Raw genomic sequence first — 24,521 nt, 5'->3', positions numbered from 1 at the left:
AGGGTGAGGAAAGGGTTATTAAGTCTTGTTTGGCTCATGTTCATATCAATGAATGAAAAACATCCATTGTTTGTTTCGCTGGTAAGGCAAATCGTATACTAGTACAACCTGTGTGTACACACTATTTTGCCTTTTAGGCCAGTGGTGACTGCCAAACATCAAATAGTGCCGGAACTACACATGGATATTGAATTTCTATTCTATTCTATTATACTTGCTGCTCCGGAGTCTCATACAGCTCTTTTACTGTCCTGTTGTGGCTCCACTGCAGAATTAGACTTTTAGATAAAAATAAAATAACCAACTTTTGCAGTAAAATAAAGCTCTGCTGATCATTCTAAGACATTTTTAACATTAAATTCACCCTTTAACCCTGAAGCTCGGCATGCAGATTGCTGGTCACGCAGCAGTGCAGACAGTCTCAGAGAAAGATTTACAACTAATATTGATAATTTTGAGACAAATTGACTTATTTGCATTTGTAAGCATTCCTGCTGTCAAACACTAAAACATCATGAAGCTGAAGTCAGCTTCTCATTCGCCAGCTTCTTGTTCAAATGTATACTTTCACCTTAAATGGTATCACAGTTCTCTACATAATTAGCTACATTCTGGCACCTCAGGCACCATTTAAGGTGGAAAGGGAAAATTCAAATGATAAGCTGACATAAGCTTCGTAAAAGTGACATTTTACAAGAAACCATTCTACTTTTGTGGAAAAGGTTTCCTGTCAGAGATACAAGAAAAGCTGAGGTGAGGTGAGGTGAAGCTGAGGTGAAGCTTTAAGCCGAGCGATGTAAGCCTGGATTTTCGTTTATATTATTTTTAGTACATTAAGACAAACAGGGACATATTTACAGCAAAAATGGTGAAATGTTACTTCAATAAAATGGTTAGATTTTTGTTGAAACTTGTTGAAACTCTTCTTAACACTTGGGTTGCCAACCCCTGTACTAAAAATTAGAGATCAATGGTAGACACGGCACCTGCAAACACGGGCAGAATCTTACTGGAGATATATGTAGTCATGTTAGTCTTTCACTTGAACTTGTCTGGTCTTGTCTGTTTTAAAGAGGCATGACAGCTGTCTGAACTTGTTTATATTCTTGCTGGTAATTACAGCTCAAAGTAACAAGCATCTTTTATCAAATCAGTAAACACTGGGATAGGGTTACTGATTTGGTTATCTGTCTGGTTGCCTGTAACTGGTTTTTGCGCAGTTTACAATTTGCAAGTTTATCCTGCCTCCTCAGATTGCCATTTTGCTGTGTTTTCTGAACTGAATGCCACATGTAACTGGAAGAAAGGAAATGCAGTGAGGTGACCCGTGTCCTCCATTTGTTCTGTCTTTTGACAGAAAAACAACTTATGCGTGAAAAGTGAGAGCAATGATGAAAATGTTCCTTATGAAAATATAATCCTTCCCCCTTAACAGAAGGAGAACTGATAACTCACTCTACTCAGAGCTGTCATGATTAATTGAATTGAACCTGATTACTTGAATAATGAAATTATTAATAAAATTTTATCACTCAGTGAATAAGCAGTGATTAGTTTTCTGATTGCATGATGATGATGATGATGCAAATTTAACTTCTCTTCCTCAACTCTTTTAAAGTAAGAAACAGAACCTAATAGACACTCCTATTTACACGTCCTAGCCCTCTGAAATCGTGCGTTATTCTATAGGTGATTTCATGGCAATATTGGCATCTCCAGGTCTAAGCTGGATATCTGTATGATAAAACCGGTACTAATGTGCTCTGTAGTACACAAAAGGGTTCCAAACCTGATACATTTTGTCCTACATACAGTTTTGTCACTAGATCCTCTGGATTATGAGGTTGTTAAGGAGTTGAAATGTGAACTTTGCTGCTGCTGCGCTAAGGTCAAGCTCAAACTGCTGTGCACTGAAATGACATCACATGGTAGTAAGTCTACTATAGAACTCCATCACTGTTATATACCAATGGCAGTTACTTCTAATGTGCTCTGCTACTGCCAAAGCAACTTAACTATCATATTTGACAAAGCTTGTTAGTTTGTCTATATATATATATATATATATATATATATATATATATATATATATATATATATATATATATATATATATATATATAATTTTTTTTAATGTAGTCTTTAAAAGTCTTTGTTAGTTTATATTTTTCAATGAAATGTTGTGATTGAATGGTTTGTTATTGTTGAGGTAAACTCTTTTTTTTTTTTGAAAGACTCAAAGAATCATCTAAATTTAATGGTAGTTTACAGAATAACTAGTATAATCAATAGTAGCAGTCCTAGGTTGAATGGACGGGTTTCAGACTATTAAAAGGGGAGCAAAGTGCACTGCCTGGAGTCAGGTGTCCAAAGTGAGGAAAGCCTCTGTGTAGTCACATTTGTCCATTTGTCAAAAAAATCAGTTTTCTTCTTTCATTTTGTAGACCTCCTTAAATGATGAAGGTTATCTATTAGTTGTGTACAGATGTTAGTTGTGGTCACTTTTTAGAGTAGTCAGGGGGCCTTTCTCATTCTTGCGTATAAGTTGTATACATTGGAACAAAATGTCATTCAGGCCCCCTTGGTGCAACACACAACAGCAGCGCATATCACAGGACCGTATATACTTATTGGAAGACACCAGACAGAACAACATGTATAGAAAAATATATGCACACACATACATGTATACATGGATTGGCATCAAAGCAGCCTGTGAGTCATAGAGGAACTGCTGGAAACATTGTCAACAGGTTCAAGATAAAAAAAATGTGGATGTTTGGGAGCAGCAGTGAATCCAATAATTAGTCTGCCTCGTGGTAGAAGATGTTGCAGAATCTGGAGGTGGTGGAATGGATGCTTCTCTACCTTCTGCCAGATGGCTAGAGGGTGAAGACTCCATGAAAAGGGTGAGGGAGATTGTCCACAATGCTGTATCCTTGTGGAGCAGCACTTGTGGTAGGTGGCGTTGATGGTGGGTAAAGATACCCGATGATCTTCTCAGCTGTCCATACAATGCGCTGTAGGATCCTGCGATCCTAGTAGACGGTGTGATAACGGAGGTCTTATACATTTATTGCATGTCACACTGCACAGTATACTTGTAACCTTGGCCAAACTCTGTGGCAAATTGGGTGAAAGTTAATTCTTTGTGGTTGCTTCTTAGATGTTGGCTGTGGTCACATTTTGACATTTTGGACCAAATGTTTTGACCCTACCAGAACCACGATCAAAGAGGTCTATCACAAACTGTGATTTGTGAAATATTCTGGGGAAAAAAGTGCAATGTAAGGCTGCTTTTATGGTACGCAGTAGAGCTGGGTGGACACCCTCATTTATATATGCTGTTTGGAACATGGGGCCAGTTTCTAAGGCCCAGATTAACCCTTTGCCTGGTCTTAAAAGAATTTCCAGTGTTAATTCTCCACTGACACAGAAATTTAGTCCATGATTAGGCTTAAGGGGCCCATATCCTACATACTTATTGCATTTTATTTTCCCTGACGTCCACTTGTTACACTTGTGTGGTTGTGTGTACCAAAAAAAGTCATGATGATTTTTTACGCAGCCATTTTCCAGCCCTTCTTTAACCCTCAGAATTAAACCAGCTGCTTTTGTTACTGTACCTTTAGGACTCATGTATCCAAATGAGCTCTGTCCTGAATGATGCTTTAAACTGAGAGATCAGTCAAATAATCAATATTTTTTAATCATGAAAGTAATGTGTAGATTCTTTCATTACTACAAAGTAGGCAGCCTTACTTTCGTGTTCATTCTGCGAACAAGATTTACACATTATTTAAATGTGATGGGCCAACTTGTGCTTGTGCTCCCGAAGGGTTTTATGTGCAAAGCTTCAAAAAGTAGCTTTGCACATGGGTATATAGGACATTGCCCTACTTTTCACATGCTGGATATAGGGCCTACAGTATTATTGTGCGGAATCTGATCGGTCCGAATTTTGGTCTGGAAGGCTTCTTTTGATTGAGGTGTGGAATTGGTAAGAGTGTGTAAATATAAGGTTGTTACTGTTGCAGGTGAAGGAGTGAATCATCTGAGTTTGTGTATGTGTTGCTCCTGCTGCAAAGCTGCGAAATAATGAGTTCAGCAAATGAGTCCTCTGAGAAATCAGTCATTCCCATTGTGTGCCGCTCTGTGTAAACATGTTGATTATTCTCAGATGTGCTTGATGAAGATTTGCAGAGTGTTCTCTGACAAATCAAAGACGGACTGATTTGACAAATAGACATGCACGATGAAATCAGTCATATTGGTGTTGGCAGATATTTGTGTTCAAAAATATCAGCATTAGACAGATGTTTTGGTTTCACCAATGTTTTAAACAGATATTTGATGTTTAATGTATTGTACCCCAGGTGTTGTATTACAATGTGGACAGAACACATGGTGGATTAACTTAATGTCACATAATGAACATGAGAGCTTAACAGGTGGGCAGCTGGTTGGGGTGGGGAGTAGTGTACCACAGTTCCATTTTTGTATTATGGGCATTTGCATTGTGGTTTAAATCTTGGTTTCAAAATCATTACACCTCTAATAAACTTTTGTTCAACTCTGTTTCCTCATTATTCACCACCATTTCTTTAATATTTCATCTGACAAGTTTTTATCAACATGGAACACACAGGGGAGGAAGGGAGATTATGTCACTGTCTGGGAATTTTTTTAAATGAACAGCTAGAAAAATATAATTATTATGCTAGTAATGGTCTACGCTGTCTGTCACAGTTGGTTTAAACATAAAAGAAACACAGTTAAGTTAGGACACCTCTGGGGTTGTCCTAATGTTAGGACAGCATTGAGGAAATCTTGTCTAGTAAAGATGTTCCTGTAATACTGCTTTCTTATCTGGAATTAGAGACGTGTTATTCTGTAATGGCTGTGGTCCTAAAGTTAGTTCTAATTAAAGTGTTCATGGTGTCTAAACAGATAGGATTTCAGAATTAAGATGTTCCCATAATACAGCCCCAGATAAGCGGAACATTCAGGAGATGCTGGACTGCTCTGGTAAAATGTCTGCAGACAATTTCATCTTTTAGTTGACAAAGGAAGTATGGGAATGTGGTGATATGCCATGGAACTTGACAGATAAACAAATGCCTTACGTAACTATTTGGTGAAGTCTGTTGTGCAGAAGTCTGTCAGCTTTTGTTGTGAAATGTTTTTTGGTGTAAGAACACCACAGTAGGGATTAGGGATGAGTCAGAATGTTAAAGACTTATGAAAGCTATTGCATAGTAAATAAGGATGTTTAATATGCAAATGAGCTTGTGTTTAACATTATACATTGTCATAAGACCCATGATGTCTGAATTGTACTTTGCCAGAGGGCAGTGAAGATCCTGTGTCTTACGTTTTATGAGTTTGTCTGTTTTCTCCAAAGCAGGAAGCATAAAAAGACTACTGCAGCTTGCTAAAGGCTACCGCACATTAAAGGAGAAGCTTTGGCAGAGGGTCTCTGGCACAGAGAACAGCTGCAGTGCATAGAATGCGATAACCAAACTCTTTTTGTGCTCTACACATATAGATTTAATGGAATGACACTTTCAGCATCATGAATTTATATTTGGTATCAGTTAAGTAGCTCCTAACATACCTGCTATTTTCTAACTTAAAGGCATGTGGTGAAATACCATGCTGCTGTGCTATTAATGTTACAACTAACTTTTAGGTGTGAACACAGATGAGTAGCATGTATTTCTTTTTACCTTGATGACTTTGAAGGCTTATCTTTTAAAAATCGTTGCATCATCTGCTATAGATTAGTAGTCTTGGTCTGGATTTAAAATAGTGCATTGACTTGTCTATTACTGCAAAACATTACCACCTGTCTGTAAAGCACCTTGAGCTGCTTTGTGTGTAGTAGTAGTAGTAGTAGTAGTAGTAGTAGTAGTAGTAGTAGTAGTAGTCGTCATTCCGAATATCAAATTTGTCTGAAGTGCCCATTCCTAGTAAGGATGCACGATGACAATCATATCACCATCACTGGATTAAAACATTGTCATTGGACAGCAATATTTCAGTATTTCAAACTGATATTTGATGATGTGCTTATTGTACTCCACAAGAGCAGAATGTTTAGGATTACTGTGCTACGATATATGCATTTTATTCATTTTACTTTTGTGTCTACAAAAATAAATAAAACAATGCTATTCCAGCTGCAATTAGTCCCAATTTCTACATTTGATAAATATTTATGTATTCGCTTCACCAGATATGTCCATAAATAATACCAGTATCATCCCACATCATCCCACAATTCCCATATCTCTGCCCCCCCTAACTACAAATGTTATTTTTACAATAAAATTTTCAACTAAGCCTTTAATCCTTTATTTAAAATAACATTTGCTATTGTGTTTTAAAGTGTCAGAATCAGACTGTGGTGGTTTGTCCTTGTTGCCTCTCAAACTCTCTCATTTGAGAAAGCAAGGAGATGAGTGATGGTATATGAGAAAGAGAGCTAGAGTGTGATATTATGAGGAAGATGTGACCGATAAGGAAATGGCTTATATAACTATTTGAAGTCTGTTGTGTAGAAGTCTGTCAGCTTTTAGTGTGAAATGCCTTTCTGTTGCAAGAACTGTACAGTAATCAGTATACATGAGTATACTTGAGCATCAGGTGTCTGTTGTTGTATGGCAACACTGATCACAACCCATTGTTTGTGAAATAGTTGGGAATTGGGATGTTACACTCTTTTAAATTAGCAATTCAGTGATTTTACCACTTTAGAATTAGTCACTGAAATAAGTTAATATTAGTTGTTAAAATAGTTAAATAGTTATTTTAAAGAATAAAAATGAATGCAATGGTAACAAACTGTACACTGCCTTGCAAAGATGGAGGGAAAAAATGGAAAAAGATAATGTCTTATAAGTCAAAAATAAACATTTTTCTTACATATGGCATTTCTGGAGTAATATGACTGCCTAGAAGAGAAGAGAGGAGTAGAGTGATTGATGTGCTTTGTAACTTATTAATGCAGGATGATCAACCTGAAAAGACCTCAGACTAAATCATCCTAGTGGTGTACTGAGCTCATGCTGTAGAGATCTTTGAGATCACTGGACTGGTTCATGTTTGAGAGCCGTCTGGTCTGTGATGATTGGCTCATGATCTGCGGCCGTGTTGCCTTAATTGAGTGGACACTGTGTTCTAACAGTTGGTCACTGTTAACATTCGACACTCTGGCAGTTTTCCTGTCTTTCTCAGTGTAAGGCTGAGTACTGCTCTCTGTCTTTCTGGATTTCTCTGGATTTTCTGTCACTTCTCACTTCCTCTCAGGTATACTCTGTCACTCACTTTATTTTCATTCTCTCTCGCTCTCTCCCTCTCTCTCTCCCTCTCTCTTGGGGGGTGCAGCATGCAGCAGTGTGAGCGATTCTCTCTACTGTACACTCAGCTCATTGACAGTGCTGCTGGCTACGTGAAATGAATTATAATAAACCTTCAGCAGTTCCTCGTCCTCTTTTGGTCACAGCCAACTCTCTAATGAGACCCAGGCGTGAAGAGAGAAAATGCAGTAAAACTGGCTTTCTGGAGGACGGAAAAGAGGTAGTGCTTCATGTTAAATAAGGAGAAAGCTTCAGTGACAGAGGCTGCCCCTTCAGATGACCTAATGCTAAAGCTAACAGTAGGAGCTAACACTATACGTACTGAGGGGGACACAATATTGTCATGTACACATGTTTTAGCAAATGTGTGTTAATAATAATTATCTTTGCAGAATAGTGTTGTGTGGTGCTAATCAAAAAGTCAAAATCACGATGTTTTCTGAATATATCATGAAGATCATGAAGTCTTATGGCTGATTCCAGTTTTGATTTATTTACAGTTAGATTGGCTGTTTTTATTTATTTATTTTATTTCATTTTTTTTGTTTTATTTCATTTTTATACCATCTTTTATTTGTCTTTTGCCATATCTCCCCTTGTGGCCTGAAGACCCAGGCTCACTCAGATGTCTGAATGAATGTTTGTGTGATATTAAGTGTTGACTTGAAGGCAGTTTTCTGCAATTAACTGAAAATAAAACTGAAGTGATTTTCTTTGGCTCCAGTCTCATAATGGTGGGTTGTTGGGGCATGTGAAGCCTCAGGTATAGAACCTTGGGGTTATATTTGATCCTGACCTCAGGTTTGATAAACAAAATAATTCTGTTAGGAGGTCCTTTTACCAACTGACATCAGCCACCAAGATTAAGGCATTCCTGTCACCCCAAGACCAGGAAAAGGTCATCTATGCTTTTATTAAATTTTGCTTAGGCTACTGCAAAAGCATATACTTGGGTGTCAGTAGGTCCAAAATGCTTGCGTCATCATGAGCACGAAAAAAGGGACCACTTTACTCCCATTTTGGCACCATTACACTGGTTTGTTCTATACTATGGGATCCAATTTAAAATTGTTCTATTAGTTTTTAAGACATTAAATGGAGAGGTACCATCTTATTTCAGAGTTTTGCTTCAACTCTGTCCTACAGAGAAACTAAAAAGCTGTGTCACAGAGTGTGAGGATATGGTATAGATGACTCTGCGCTTCTGCACAAAATATTTATACTTGAAAATGCAAGCAGAACTGTTGTACTGTGAAGTCCTGATATGTTTTCGATAGTGTCTAAGACCTTCATTTCATCTTTCTCAAGTGTGTTTTCAGCCCGATCTCTGGCCTCTGAGTGCACAGCTATCCTTCATGACCTTCCATTCGCTCTGCTCCACACTGGCGCTGTTGGGCTGCTTGTGCTGAATGGAAGTTTCCATGAAACAATGAAAAAAGCCTAAGAACCGTTAAGTGCTGCTTGAACCTAATCCTCTTAATGTGTGTTGTTGTTGTTGTTGTGTGGTTTTACATTTGCAGCACTGTGGGGTGTCTGTCCTGCTGTGATGTCCAGCACAGCTGGGTAAAAGTAATGAAAAGTCAAAGCAGCCAAACAGTGGCTTTATCCTGACAAATGCAGGCTAGGCATGTGCCAGACTTAGACTAATAAAACATTCATTTTAATGACTGTTTTTTTTTCCTTTTGTTAATTTTGATTGTTGAAGACCTGAACAAATGCATATAAATGGTGGGATAACTGAGAAAGAAAGTAGGTGGTTTACCTGAATGCTAAAGCGTTTTTTTCCATTTTATTTTATTTTATTTTAATTAAAAAAAAAAAATTGTGCCCAATTTAGTTACAGTTTGCTGGTTAAGTCTTCTCTGGTCTCACAATGCTACCAGCTGGAAGGGTGAACTTGATTGTTCTATGTAGACTCTTGATGACAATTTCTTAGCAGTGGTGGTGATGGGAACCGGGGGTCACAATGGCTACAGTGCAATATCACCAGTTTATTTACTATCCAAAATGACCAGTGAACATAAATGTGTCTTCTGAACCTACATAAGGAAAAATTCTTTGGCTACTGTTTTGCCTTAAAACACCGTCTCCATCTCCACCATTAATGTGTTGTACAAAATATATTTTAGACCAGAATCTTACTTCAAAACTGATGTAAAACAATGTCTCCTGATATTGTGAAGAGGTCATGCTCAACTTTAAATCAATTCAATTAAGTATTAAGAATTTTAAAGAACTGTTGGGGTTCCCCTTTAACTCAACAGGCTTGTACCAGTTTTATTAGGAATATCAAATGACCTCTCTCTCTCTCTCTCTCTCTCTCTCTCTCTCTCTCTGTCTCTATCTCTTTCTCTTTCTCTCTCTCTCTTTCTCTCTCTCTCTCTTTCTCTCTCTCTCTCTTTCTCTCTCTCTCTCTCTCTCTCTCTCTCTCTCTCTCTCTCTCTCTCTCTCTCTCTCTCTCTCTCTCTCTCTCTCTCTCTCTCTCTGTGTGTGTGTGTCTCTCTGTCTTTCTCTCAGGGTTTTTGGGACCAGATGACAGTCATAATGAGGCTGTGACCGATTCCCTCTGAGTACAGTCTTGACTGACATGAGTATGGCAACTGCCAAGAAAGGTGAGTGTCTCGCTCTCTCTCTCGCTCTCTCTCTCTAGCTCTCTCTCCCCTATATTAGGTCTTTAAATTGTACCGTATTCTCATTGTCTCTGTCTCTGTCTGACACAAATTCTGACTGAGTACCTGTCTGAGTGTTTGACTACAGTGTTCTCTCTCGTATGCTCATAAAACTAAACTAATACCTAATTACATTCTAAGTAGTGCTTTATTGTGCTAAGGCTTGTTCCAAATGCTCAGAACAAAGAGCAAGTGCTCTAAAAATAATCCAGCTTTATCAAGCTGTAGGCTATTGAAAATGCCACTCAGCTTTTCCACACTTTGGGCAGCCTGCTGTTTTTTTTTTTTTTTTTTTTTTTTTGTTCATGAAAAAGAGACTTAAAAAAGATATCAATAAAGCTCAGTGTAGGGCAGAAATTGAGTTTTTAACATTGCTGCCGGAGGTTTTGCTGTTTTAGGGAAGGGGTTCTGTTCTTTGGCGTGTGTGTGCGAGTGAGAGAGTACAAGTCTGTTATTATAAATAATATGAAGCTCTTTTTCATCTGATGGCAAGCGCAGCTGAAGTGAAAATTGCTCTGTAGCTCTGAACAAAAGTGCAACACGCAGCTCAACACAGACAGCGTCTTACTATGGCTTATTGCAGTTATCAGCTGTTCTCGCAGAGTTCACAGTCTGGCCGTCCTCTGGAGACACACATGGACATCAGAGCGCTTTTCTGATTGGTGATTACCATGGCAACCAGGATGAGATGGAGGCAAGACTGATCATTTTTTAGAGCCTCTGTTGTACTACTGAAATGCTTGGTGCTCAGTAGTCTCTCTCTCTCTCTCTCTCTCTCTCTCTCTCTCGCGCGCTCTCTCTCGCGCGCTCTCTCTCGCGCTCTCTCTCTCTCTCTCTCTCTCTCTCTCTCTCTCTCTCTCTCTCTCTCTCTCTCTCTCTCTCTCTCGCTCTCTCTCGCTCTCTCTCTCGCTTTCTCTCTTTTATAATTTATATATTATATAGTAATAAAGTGAGTCCTCTACAAACTTGAATAATCAGGTTTTTTTTTTTTTTGTTTATTTTGATGTACAGTTTCTGTTTTTTCCCCTGTGATAAAATATAAGAACTAATGTGCCATGACCTTTGCACACGACACATTTTATTTCTTCTATTGTGTTAAATTTAGCACATAAACAGTAATTGTACATTAAAAATGTGCGGAACTTAGTTCTCTTTAGAGGATTTCTTAACTTATTTTCATCAGCCAAACATGTAATTCGCATGCTAGTATGGAAGTAAAGAATAGGAAGTGCAGAAATACGGCTCAGTAATGCAGCTGAACACACAACGCTCGTAAACTGACTCTGACCAAACAGGGATGATATACACAAAGCAAAAGCATCACCATCTAGACACAGGTGCGGTCAATGAACAGGCTCAGTGGTTAGGGCAGCGTCAGAGCAGGAAGATTTCAGCTTGAGCATGTGAGTTTGATTTCACTTAAAGTGCCCATATTCCACAGTTTGCAATTCACAATTTGTGTTTTATTTTTTTAGTCTTTTTATGTTTGTGTGGTTGTATATATACTAATAATACAATTTTTCATATCAATTTTCTGCCTTTTCTTCAAACTTTAGATAAAAAAACAGGTTGCTTTTGTTACTGTGTCCTGAAGACTTATATAATCACTACCAGAACAAAACATCATGTCTCAAAAAAGTAACTTTATAGCAGAACCAAAGCCTTCTTAACTTTTATGCTAGCAAAAGATTTTATTTTAAGTCATTTTTGACCATTTCTCTTGGTCTGTTTGTCATGAACTTTTGGCAGCTAGTAAAGCAGTATATGAGTGATGAAGGAACCAGTGCAAACATTTTCAACTGTATGCTTTATGGCTTTATCTTGTAACAAACCACAAAAGTACTGCTGAATGAACTTGAAGTTACCTGCCAAAATGGGGACAGTATAATTGCAGCTATGAATACAAGAAGGCAAGGTTTATTCTAACTGACATGTAGAACACTCTAACTTTTACAAATAAAGACTAAAATTCTTGAATGCTATAAGAGCGCTTTAAAGGGTCCCAGTTTCAGAGGTATTCTGTAGGACATTAAGCGTGTAGCAGGACGAACACAAAAAAGCAGAATCCAGTAGCACCAAAAAGCAAATCGTTTATGTGAATTGCAGCATTTTTATCTGTTCACAAAAGATATAGATGTGCAGGGAGTGAGGAAGGTCTGGGAGGAGAGAGAAAAACACACACCAGAAAAGGGCCTCAAAGAGGATTGGGAAAAAAAAAAGTCTAAGAAAAAGAGTGAGGCTGTATTTATGAGCATGTGAAAGGCATGTACAGAAAGAGTGGGCTTCATACACATGGAGTACAAAGCTTCCTCACCCTTCTCTCCATGCTGAAGTGCATAACTGGATTACCGCACAGCTGTGAACACAGTGATAGCAGAGCTTGTGCTCCAAAGAAGTTATAAAAGAAGGTACAGTTCCATTCTGACTGACCTCTGGTATGCTCTGAATTATGCAAATAACTATATAACTATAAACTGTAGCAGATCAGTTTAGAATAATCTAGAGTTCCAGTTGCAGTCTGGGTTTGCCACATGTGGTTGGTGGAATTCTGTACTCTTTGTATATAAGCTCTTCTTGAGACAATCTAAATGACCTCTTGCACATCTGAAAAGTACAACTGGGGGTAGTAGGCCTGGATATTGGTGATAACTAACAAGGTGATAATCAGCCAGTTGGGATAAAGAACTGAAGGAAAGAGACGTACTGAGGGCTCATTGAGTGTTAACCAGTGTGCTAAATAATATTAAATAATATTTATATGTAACATATTCCCTTTTACACTGCTGGGATAGGCTCCAGCACCCCCTCGCAACCCTGATGGAGAAGCGGCTTAGAAAATGGATGGATGGATGGATATTCCCTTTTGCTTTTAAAACAATTGACATTAATAAGCTGTGGTAGATTCAGTTTTGCACTCACTCTTGTAGGTTTCCCTGAGTGCAGCTTACCATTTAAATAAAATTCTCAACATTTACTGTATGACCTAAATGTCCTGATGGTTGTGGGGTGTTGCCCAAAACCTCAATTTGAACAAGCATTAGCAACCAGCGACAGAGAGCTCAGTAGTTTGAATGACGGCTCCAAGGTATTGTATTTAAACTGAACCCAGTCATCTCGCTGTTCAGTGGGCACCAGGTGAGGTCAAACGTGTCGCTTCCTAATTGGCTTCTCATGCAGATGATGGCAAGAATGTATGCAGTGAAATAAGTGTGCTGTGAAATAAATTGTGTAAAATATATTGTAGAATAGAGGTAAGAAACAACAGAGTAAGAGAGACAACGTGAAAACAAAAAGCCCTATATAAACATGTATTATAATATTGATCACCATAAAATAAACAAATAACTAAACGATACTCTGTGCTTTGTATTATCGAGCAGCTTCTACTTCAAATATTACAGTGCGGTCTTTCGAGTCAGTTTTATCACATCATTTTCTATACTGTAATCAGTAAGTGTTTATTTTGTAAAGTGTAAAGTTAAGTTGTAAAGTGATTGTCCAGCCTGTGAATGAAAAGACATACAGTCCAGTCTCTCTCTCTTGAGAGGTCAGTGCCATAGGTTGATCTAAAATGGTGTGCCTTTATTTTGGGACTGAAATCATTTACAAGATGTTTGCATATATATGCGTTGCATTTATGCAATTAGTGGCTTTCTCTTTGAGCCAATGTTTTCATTGTGTGGACTCCTGTGACGCCTCTGGTAAAGTGAGGTATGACAAGCTTTAACAAAGCGGGTTAAGTTCCCATCTAGGCATTATTAGATGTTTTTAAAGTGTAAAATTTTAATTTATTAATAAATGTATTATCAAATGGTAATATGGCTCTTGATTCAACAGCTTTGACCAGCTCTAAAGTAAGGAGTGTTAGATAATTGCTGTAGTAAGAGCTGTGATTTACTTAAATATTCACACATTTAACAAAAATTATGTAATAAAGAATAATAGGGGAAGCTTTTTGGGCTTTAGTTGTTCTAATACAGGCTGTGTAGCCCTGTAGTGAGCCAGCTTTGAATGGAAAATCAAGTCGGTCTAATAAAAAACAACTAGAATGAACTCACAATTAAAGTCATATTACTCAAGTTACAGTACATTTTTATATGAGAATAGAAAAATAAATAGAAAGACTGTGGAAACAGGTGCAACAAAAGACCGGCTTCAATGTTTTATTATTTGTAAATCATTCTTAAGTTGTTCCAAATTTTACCCCTTAAAAGGCCTGCACCCAGCAGTAGGTCCAAAGTTTTATTATACACTTTTATAAGCCAAGAAAAGCTCAGCCAGTTTGCATTGAAGTCCTTGTAGTTACTGGATAATAAGCCTTAGTATGTAATAAGCCTGTGATTTTAAGGGGTTGAATTTGGGACAACTTATTTTTAACATCAAAATAATAACAACAGAATTCCAGGGACAGGACTGTGTAGGTACTGATATTTTGGGGTGTTTGTACATCACATCTTGCCTGTGCTCAAAGTAGCTTACTATGTACTGCTCGCATACTTATTGTGCACAAAAATAGTAAGTAGAATGTAGTTTGTGACCAAAATGAATTTCCCCAGTATGCAAAATATTTCCATACGCTGCCAGAACAATGTCTATGATATACTGCATCCCAAAATGCAGCGCAGCTATTTAAGGAGTACATCACCACTGATGTAACTGCCTGATTTGCTTCAAACTGTTAAATGTCCCTGGGATCATTCTTTTATGGATACATAAATTAAATTAATCAATTTGTCCTACTGCTGCTTTCTCTGCTGATGTTGAGGTGGGTTTGTCTATTTAATAAATTTAACATACAGCACAGATAACATGGTAAAAACAGTATCTGAACAAAGTTGGTCTCAACCAAACGGTCCACTCAGCATCGGATTTTCAGGTTCCCGTGTGGAGTCATGCTGCTTATTATGGTCAAATTAGCTCATATTACCAACGATGAATGTAATAAAAATTAAGTGACAGAGGAAAACAGGTAGGTTTGGAAACCACACAGGTTTACTGCAGACGATTCCAAAGGTGACATTTTTGAAGTTTATTTGAGGCTTTGGAGATGAGTAGAAAACAAAATCCATTTTGTCATGGTGTCTTTCAAAACTCAGCAGACACGTCTCTTGATCAAAATATATCCACACGGGTTGCTAAAGACCTGACCTGAAAAAGAGCTGGAAAGTGGCTAACAGCGGTTGCTAAGCAGTGATTGGAGGGCTGTGGAAAATAGGACAGGATGGAGATGGTCTGATTGGCTCAGTCCTTGATGTTGGCCGTCTATTTGTGCCCCTTGTCTGTAGTACAGCACAGAGATCTTGTTATATATTGGATACTATACTGGATATTACTATGAAGAGTAGCATGCAGTGTACAGTATAGTGTAGTATGGAGTATAGTAGTGTGCCATTTTGAATGCACACCCTTGTTTGTGTTGTCAACCTACCAAGAGCTTCTTAAAGTCACCTCCTTAACAATAACACCAGGATGACCATATTTCCTTTCTGTACTGAGAGAAGGAATGAAGGATCGTCTGTGTTACGTATTTAAGGCCTTTTCTATCAGTGGATGATCACTCTTTCTTTATTTGATTCCACAAGATTAGAAACATAGTCCTAATTAGAATTGGTGTCTAATTTCACTCCCAGACATTTTGTAATACAATAAGGTTACAGATAAGTACAGATAAGTACCTGTATATTTGTTCTACAAACCACCTTTTAAAACAATAACTTTCACGTTTCATAATTCCCGAGAATTGTAAGTATGTTTGTTACTGTTGTAAAGATGTAATAGGCTGCAGCAATGTATTAATAACATATACTCATGATGCTGCAAATGACCTGAACTCTGCTGTGATGTGAGGCATTTAAAGAGAATGCCTTTAAAGGCCTGAGATCAGTGGTACTGACATATTTGAAATGATTTAAACTTCTCATACTTCAATAATCAACCAGCCTTTCATTGCAGATTTTGCACTGAACATTTTATTTGTTGTTTTACTTTTTTTTGAGGCATTTTTACTCTCTTAATTTCATTAGCCATGAGGCGAGGCTTCTCCAGCAGCAAAGACAAGAGCTTCTGAATACTAAATATAGAAACTAATACTAATGTAATGAATGCATACTTGAGTAATCAGTTATTTAGGCCAACCCTACAACTGCATTATCATGTGAGGCCATTGATTGAGTGGCTTATTTAAAAGAGAGTGATGTGCCCACAGTTTGCTTCTTCTCTGTTTCTTTGATTTCTTTTTAATGTTGTAGTAGAATTTTCATGTGGGTGATTTTAAAGGGGAAATCCACCTATTTTTTTTCTCCATAATGCAATCATTAAAATGTAAACAAAGTAATTCAGCATGATTTGCTACAAAATGTACATTGTGGAGAAATGCATAATTGTTTACTGTGGTGGTGATGGGAACCAAACGTCCCCAGTGTTTTTAATGCCTCTAAAAGTTCCTTTACAGAAATGTATTTAATGGTTATGAATACACTGCCTGATGCCTGAAACACTGTTTTCTCATAGTATAGAATAAAAAAAAATCCTATATAGATAAAAATGAAGTAATCTCACGGCTTCCTCCGAGCGATTATTGATTGCAGGGCAGAGCACAGTTCCTGCTATTCTCATGCCTAATGAGTCATTGTAAGACATGTTGTGGTGCCCAAAAAAGGGCCTCATGTTTAGTTTTCTGTCTAGCTGCAGTGATGCTTTGTGGTTGGTACATTCTGATGATATGCTCACAAACACATGACTGTTATCAGATAAAAAAGCAAACACTGATGGACTGGAAAAGAAATAGCTCTCTGGGTGGGAAAAGGCCAGCATTAGAAGTCAAATGTAAATATTGAGCAGAAATGAATCTAAAGTAAACTGGTGGTTTAGTCATGAGATAGGAAGACGGGCGTACAAAGACTTGGAACTGCAGATGACCAAGTTCTGCATTGGTTGGATCAGGGCAGGGGACATAAAAGTAATAAAAAATGACTGTATTGTTACAACAGAATAAATGCAACAAAATTTGTGTTGGTCTCCAGACTCATCTTGTCTTAACATCCACATTTACATTATTTACATTACAGTAAAGCTCTGCCTGTTTATTACTGGAAACTGATGAAATTGGTAAGTGCTGAGATAATCCCCCGCCTTAAACCCTTTCATTCTCTGGACTGTTGCACATCTTTAGAAAAATTCTAAAGAGATGACAAGAATATTTTATAATAGACTCTTTTTTTTTTTCCTCTGGGGCTTTGCAGCCAGATCTTTTCAGAGTGTCAGGTTAGATTTGAGTAATTATCCTATAAAAGGCTCCTCACTGACTTGGTGAACATTCCATTCAGCTTTTTAGAAAGTGCTTTACAGTTTTTATAATGAGACCACTGCGTACAAATTGCCTATTTTTAAGAACACTTGAAGAGATGCTATGCAAGAGAAAAAAGAGAAAGTGAGATAAAAGGCTGTGTATGAATTTAAAAACAGAGCAGCTGAGCTATAACCAATACAAAAGCCTGAACTGCCTCATGTAGAACCAATAATAGCGTGGCTCCAATTTCAACCCCCCAGATGCTGAACCTCCAAAATGTCAGCATCAGCCTGTCACAAAAGCCCTTTCAAATGTACATTAGTGTACAAAAGTTTGAACACCTCTGGTCAAATTACTTGTTTGGTTGATGTTCTAAGTGAAACGTTAAAACATGCTCTACAGAGAACACAGTTTATGGCATTTTTCTACAAATTCTCTTAATTTGCTGAGTTGAAATATTGGAAAAAATAAAACATACTATGTAAAATGAGCCAGAACTTTTGTTTCTGCAAATAAAATGAATAAAATAAAATAATGCACAGGCGTGTTCTGTGTAGAAGGTGTGTCAAGTTTCACTTAAATCTCCCAAACACATAATCTGACCTGGGATGCCCAAACTTTTCATACAACTGTATCTACAAAATGTAAATAGATTCTGACAGAAGCAATTAGGACAAATTTTGTCATGTTTTATTATGTTCATGAAAGATGGCAAGGTTTTTTTTTCTCCTTTTAGACTGTATTAGAATCATTGCACTCTTATCTGTATGTAAAGGTGAGGAGAGGCGCTGGTCTCTTTAGCAGGAGGGATTCTATGCATGTGTGTTAATAATTCTCTTTTGTTAATGATTCTGTAGCTTCCTCTAAAGCGGGAGGTGTTCGCTTTGCTGAGGAGAACACTGCCGCTGCTGCTGCTGCTGCCGCCGCTCACTCTCATGTGCACTTTGACGAGAAACTGCACGACTCTGTTGTCATGGTGATTCCTGAGACAGACGGGAACTTCCTAGTTAAGGTGAGTTTGGGTCACTTGCTGATGCTGAAAGCTCCATTACATGATTTTTCTATGATTGTTAAGAGATCACTTTCTGTAGACAAACGCAAAGTGCGACTCATGTTTAGACTGTTGTAGTCAATAAATTAGGGGTATTATGTGTGTGTGTGTTAAATGGACCCTTCTACAGAATTGGTTCAAAGTCTGAGCTGTAGACTTATTTCAGATTTTTAACTGATTTGCACTTTAGACTAAAATGCTTTTGCTTTGAGTGATTTTATTAAAACAAATGATCAAATGTTTCATTTTGTCACTAACAAAACAATCATAACACTACTAAAACTTAAAAAAAAACAAAAAAAAAAATAGAACAAAACAGTTTTTTGGTAATGATAATTTTAGCGAATTTTAAGCATAACTCAAAAATGATAGTCAGTACATGACTGGCAAACACAGCTTTCAAGGGTTAAAACTCACAAAATCATATTTTTTATTAAAACAAAGTTTACTTAAGTGCAGAAAATGTGTTTTGGTAGTGACTATTCTTAATGTTACACACTGGTTTTCAGACTTTGGGATTTACTTCAAAACAGTGGGCTCTAACTGCTCACCATGTGGTCTTGAGGGACAGGGATGCAGTCTCTGTTCTACAGTGCAGGGGTGTGGCTAAAATAAGGCGTCGCCTGTAGGCAAAAATTAATTTATGTCTCGGTAGTAGCAAGAAATTGTGGGACAGCATTTCTTGCGTAGCGCTTTTGTACTCATTTGTGCATTGTACTCATGATGAATCTTATTATTTCAACAAAGAAATAAAAAAGATCTTTTAAAAAATTATTTTCACAAATTGAGATTTAGTGGTTGGGGTTTAGGACAGACACTTCATAACAGAAAGTAGCCCATAAATGATAATGTTGTATATATTTAGCGTATTACTATGTTAATGCTTTTGGTTCGAATAGATAAAAACATAGTTCTTGGAAAAATGTAAGGTCTGAATAACTGATAGTGTTTATTGTTCTGTGGGACTGCAGTATAAGTGGTTGAATGGTCCATTTATAATATAATCTCTTATTTATGTGTTTAATGATCATGAAGACAGGTCCTGATTTTTCCCTCATCTAGCATGCCTGATTCAACCCATGAACCAATTAACAGGCTTCTTGTGTGTCCTCACGGGTCAGTGTTAGAATAAAACATAAAAATGTGTCTGGGATTGGGAACCCAAGCATGATACCATCCTGCTTATTTCACGTATATTTGGTGTATATTTCAAAACTGTGGTCCCCAAGCCTCTTCCAGGAAATATGTCCAGCTCATAACGGAGTTGCTGGTAGAGGCCCTCTGGAAAAACATGAAGATGTTGTGCAATATGAACTCTGTAGAAAGCTAGATCTCCAGGAAATGAGCTGCAGCCCTCTAATATAAAGCATGTATAAAGTGAGGGGAGAGGTCTCTGTTAGGAGTGGCCTCTTGAGAGAACCACCATTGTATGTGTAATTATTCTGTGAGTGAGCAGGAGAACAGTGTGAACCGTAAGCCACTGCTTGATCAGAGACAAGGCCACATTTTATTAAACATCTTTGCTTGAAAGTGCTGATCTAAGTCTATATGTTATTGGTTCATATAATTCTATTCAACGTTATATGAAAAATGAGCATTATTAATCTGATAAATATGTGCATTGAGCTCAACTCAACTGAAGACAACATGGGAGACTAGGAGAAGAATCCAAAGCAAACACTAAAGTCACGTTTCTAACCACCATCAACAACATCCAAAATGCTGGAATTACTTGAAGAATGGTGTCAGGAATGCTGTAGACTTTGGAGGGCTGGAGTCAATGCCAAGAGAAATTCCATTAATCATTGTAGTGTTGATGGTAGGAAGCACTCTGTTGGCAGCTGCTCAAGAGTCTGCCTTGTTGTTGGGCTGAAAGTTGGCATCTTGGAGGGCAGCAGCATGTGGTTTACATTATTTTCATACTCCGCTCATTGAATGCCTCCAATTAGCATTTTGCAAGTGACGTGAAACTAATTATTGGTTACTAGATTCCACTGATAGTTACTCATGTTAGCATGTTTTGGTTGAGCTGTTCATTAAAATCAGCAATAGCTGCAATCATCGGGCCAGCTATTACTGCTCCGCTATTAGAGTTGTACAAATGGGGGCAGGCTTTAAAGGGAGCACACTCTTAGTGGTGTATTGTAGCACAAAAGTTTAACAAGTAGTCCCGAGACGTGTGTTCTCATAATGAGACTCCATGCGGCTTTGTGAGACAATGCCTGGGGTGGCAATTACGCTGTTTAAGTGGTGCCTAATAAGCCTTTAAATAACTTTCATACATTACTCTAAGTGGGATGATATGGTATCCAGTATATCAGATAATATAGTAGTTGCTATATATACGTTTTGAACGCAGCTGGTAACATCACTACCAAATAATATGGTGATTTTCTGTGTGTTTTAAAAATTCAGTTGACAAATATACAATGCTGAAAATGACTAAGGCCAATTTACCACAGTACAAATTCAAGGCCAATAATTGAAACTCCCATTATAAACAAGATCATTTTATAAATGCACTGTTTCGCCTTTCAGATTAATGTAAGTTTGGAGAGGAGTTGATCATTATGCCGTTTTGTGAATTAGTATAATGGATTAGTTAAATTAAGCCCATTGGGACAGGCTAGGATGCAGCTTTGATCACACTTACACACAACTACCTTTTTGTGACCAGAGGCTGGCTCACTGCCAGAGCAAAACCCCTCTCTTATCTCCTCTAAGCCCCTCCATTTGCTCTGAAGGCCAGGAGCAAGGTTGCCAGATCCTTTTCAGAGTCTAAACCCATTATCTCTGCAGACCTGTGTCTGTTTATTCAATCCCTCTTATTAACTCACTCTGCTGCCTGCGCAATCTGACATCCAGACGTCCATGCTGTGGTTAAGAGTAGCGCTGGATGCTGTATCAGAAGTCTGGTGCTTTTTCGGTACTAAAACCTGGTAAACAATTCGGTACTGTAACTTTAGATACTTTGGATTCTTTATTTTGAATAAGCTAACTTGTGCTGACAGTGTATTTTGCCAAACGGCAAAACTGTACATATACAGTTATACATGAACATATACATGCTAGTCTTTTTTATGTGTCATTTTGGTATCAAGTCGAGATGGCGTATCTGTATTGGGCTGATATCAGCAGAAAACGCTGGATCAGAAATCAGACTGAAATAAAGAATATAGTATTAAATAATATGTAGCCTAAAATTAGGCAATTATATTGGCAGTATTGTAGTCCAACTTTGAAGGCAAAGGTTGCTCTGTCCCTTTTTCTCTAGAACTCTGAAAGGATCACCACCTAAAGTCAACTGTACATGAGCCAAACGACATGCATCCACTTTTTACAATGAAATGAAAATATAGTAATAACATGAGATGTTTGAATTTTGGTAATGACCTCAGCAAACAAATAATGTCCAGTTAGGCCATTACAAAATGTAAAAGTTGGATCCTCAACAAGCAGCAAACAGATTTCATTTAAACATGCAGAGAAAGGATGTTTTATTCTGTTTGAATGTTTTGTTGACATTCAATAGTGATTGAAAAAAGTTCAGTTTCCAGTTACCTCAGACAGAGGGATTGACCTTGGCTGGTCTGGAGAACAATTTCTGAGCCCACTGAGACAAGCCTGAACTTGAGCACTACAGCGCTAATAAAGTGTTTGAAAGTAGTTTGAATATGATGGTCTGCTTTATATATGCACATGTTAAGTGATGTGCTTTAATTAAGAGCAGCTCATTTTAAAACTTAGTTTTACAAAAAGTTACATCAAAGCTCACAAACCCAGGCTTTGTGAGAACTGATGCTTCTCGAAATAAGCCTATGTAAGTGTATATGTAAGTGTGTGTCAGTTGCCATGAAAGGCCTTTGTAGGTAGTAGCTTTATGAATGCTGCCAAAAATACCTGAAGTTTTATTTATCCAGGTAAATAATGCATTTGCTTATGTAAATAGTGTTACCTAGGAATCATATTTACCTAGGTGTAAAATGTAAAACACAGTATTTGCCTCTAACAGTGTCAGAGTTTTGCATGGTCTCTTTCTTTTTCTGTGATGTTTGTTCTTAAATGGTATTTGGCAACAACAAGGCGCATTTGCTTGCCAGTTTTTAATGTGTTACTGAATAAATGCTTTGTAGCTGGATGTTTTTTGGACATTGGGGAGTGAGAATTGATGACAGTCAAAGGCTCAGATGAACTCAACACACAATCTCAAGTGTGTTTTGTTCAGAGAGAGTAAACATCTTTTGAGCATTAGAATTTGGGTTTCGTTCCAATATCACACAGACTTGACTGTGTCCTCTCATGCAAATATCCCAATTGATATTACACTCACATACACACTTGTGTTCTGTTGTTTCTTTGATTGTGGCTGCCACATGGGTGACACACAAGCATACACCCATTTACTCTGATCAGCTGCGTGACATAATGCCCAAAACTTGTGCCGACTGCACACCCACAAGTTGCTGTAGAGACAGCTGTTTGGAACTTTGGATCTGCTCTGGAATTTGTTTGCGCTCAGTATCCAAATGAGTCATGACTCACAAACCCCACCCTCTTTCTCTTTTTACCCATCTCCATTACATCATTACTGTGGAGGGACCTGCCTTGTAATATACAAAAAAGGCATTAGTGAACTCTGATAACCATGTACCATGGGTAAAGATTGGCTTGTGTTATTTTGACCAAAACAAGAGAGTCATCCAGACAGGAATTGGACAGGATGCTCTTAGAAAACTGTAGCATTTGCAGTGATGGTCACAGCAGTGATCTCCTCCTGGAGATTTATTTTCCTGCTGAGTTTAGTTTTTGTACTATTCTCAGTTAAATAAAGAGTTTAAATGATTAATAAGCTAATGTTATAATACTTTTTAAGGACCCCTGTCACATCTGTGAAGGCACCATTAATGTTGCCCTATATATACAGGTTTTTACTACTCTGTAGTAAAAGCATCTAAAACTGACCTGCCTGCAGTCGAGACCTGTGATCCAATGAAAACATTTGGTGCAGTATGAATGAAAAATATGACAAAGGAGACCCTGAGCTGTTGAGCAGCTGAAATCCTACATCAAGCAAGAATAGGAAAACATTTAATTTTCAGAACTACAGCAGTGTCTCCTTAGGTCCCAAACGTATACAGAGTTCTGTTAAAAGAAGAGGTGATGAAAAACAGTGGTAAACAGGCTCCTGTCCCAACTTTTTTGAAATGTGTTGCGGTTATTAAATGTGAAATGGGCATTTAAAAAAAAAAAAAAAACAATAACATTTCTCAGTCTCAACACCTATATTCAATCAAATTTAGGGTTTAAATGATTTGCACATCATTACGTTCTTTTTTTTATTAGCATTTTACACAGCATCCTAACTTTTTGGAGTTGTACAATGAACTTGTAAATCTAACGGTTTCTTTTTCTTTTCTTGTTTTTTTCCAGTAAGTAAATTCCAGAGAGACTATATGTGCACCTCTCATATTGTCCATGCTAATATAAGCTACTTTTCTCTTCCCTAACTTAAGTTACTTATTGTCTTCAGAAACATTTTGAGTGTTTATATTGCACTCCTTTTTTAGCTGACATTTAATCAATGCATGCAAACTTTTAGCAAGTTGTTTGTACTAGATCATTCGTCCCTGCCTCTGTCTGGTGCCAGGCCCAACAGATGCAGCTTCAGCCTCAGCAACTCTGTCTCCCCTTCTCCATACCCCTACCAATGAACCAGCCCTGCATGACCGCACCCCTACCAATGAACCAGACCTACCCCCCCATACCCCTATCAGTGAACTAGCCCTGCCTCCCCACACCCTTACCAATGAACCAGCCCAGCCTCCCCACACCCCTACCAATGAACCTACCCCCCCCATACCCCTATCAGTGAACCAACCCTGCCTCCCCACACCCTTACCAGTGAACCAACCCTGCCTCCCCACACCCCTACCAGTGAACCAGCCCTGCCTCCAGCTAGTAAGTAGCCAAGCTAGTGCTAAGTTTTCATGCTGCTGTTGTCAAATATCATTACTGAGGCGTGCTATGTAATAATTTACCACAGTTACGTGTTTGTCATGAATATTTTGGCATAATTATGAGAGTTACAAGGTGCTGTAAGTTGCTAACTACACTGCTCAAAAAAATAAAGGGAACACTTTAACAACACAGTA

General features: G+C 37.9%; 1 protein-coding gene across 1 annotated transcript in view; it reads left to right on the top strand.

Moving 5' to 3' along the window:
- The window catches only part of c2h20orf27 (chromosome 2 C20orf27 homolog), a 36,226-nt gene that overhangs the window by 2,134 nt on the left and 9,571 nt on the right, over window positions 1-24,521 (top strand). Inside the window, exons 2-3 of the mRNA XM_017683032.2 lie at window positions 9,879-9,973; window positions 18,176-18,330. Of these exons, the coding sequence (XP_017538521.1) occupies window positions 9,949-9,973; window positions 18,176-18,330 (180 nt within the window). The 5' untranslated portion in view covers window positions 9,879-9,948. The remainder of the gene's footprint in view (window positions 1-9,878; window positions 9,974-18,175; window positions 18,331-24,521) is intronic.

This window comes from Pygocentrus nattereri, chromosome 2 (assembly GCF_015220715.1).
Source record: "Pygocentrus nattereri isolate fPygNat1 chromosome 2, fPygNat1.pri, whole genome shotgun sequence".
Taxonomy (NCBI): Eukaryota; Metazoa; Chordata; class Actinopteri; order Characiformes; family Serrasalmidae; genus Pygocentrus; species Pygocentrus nattereri.
Note: the sequence above shows the minus strand (reverse complement) of the source record. Positions and strands in the feature narration are given on the sequence as shown.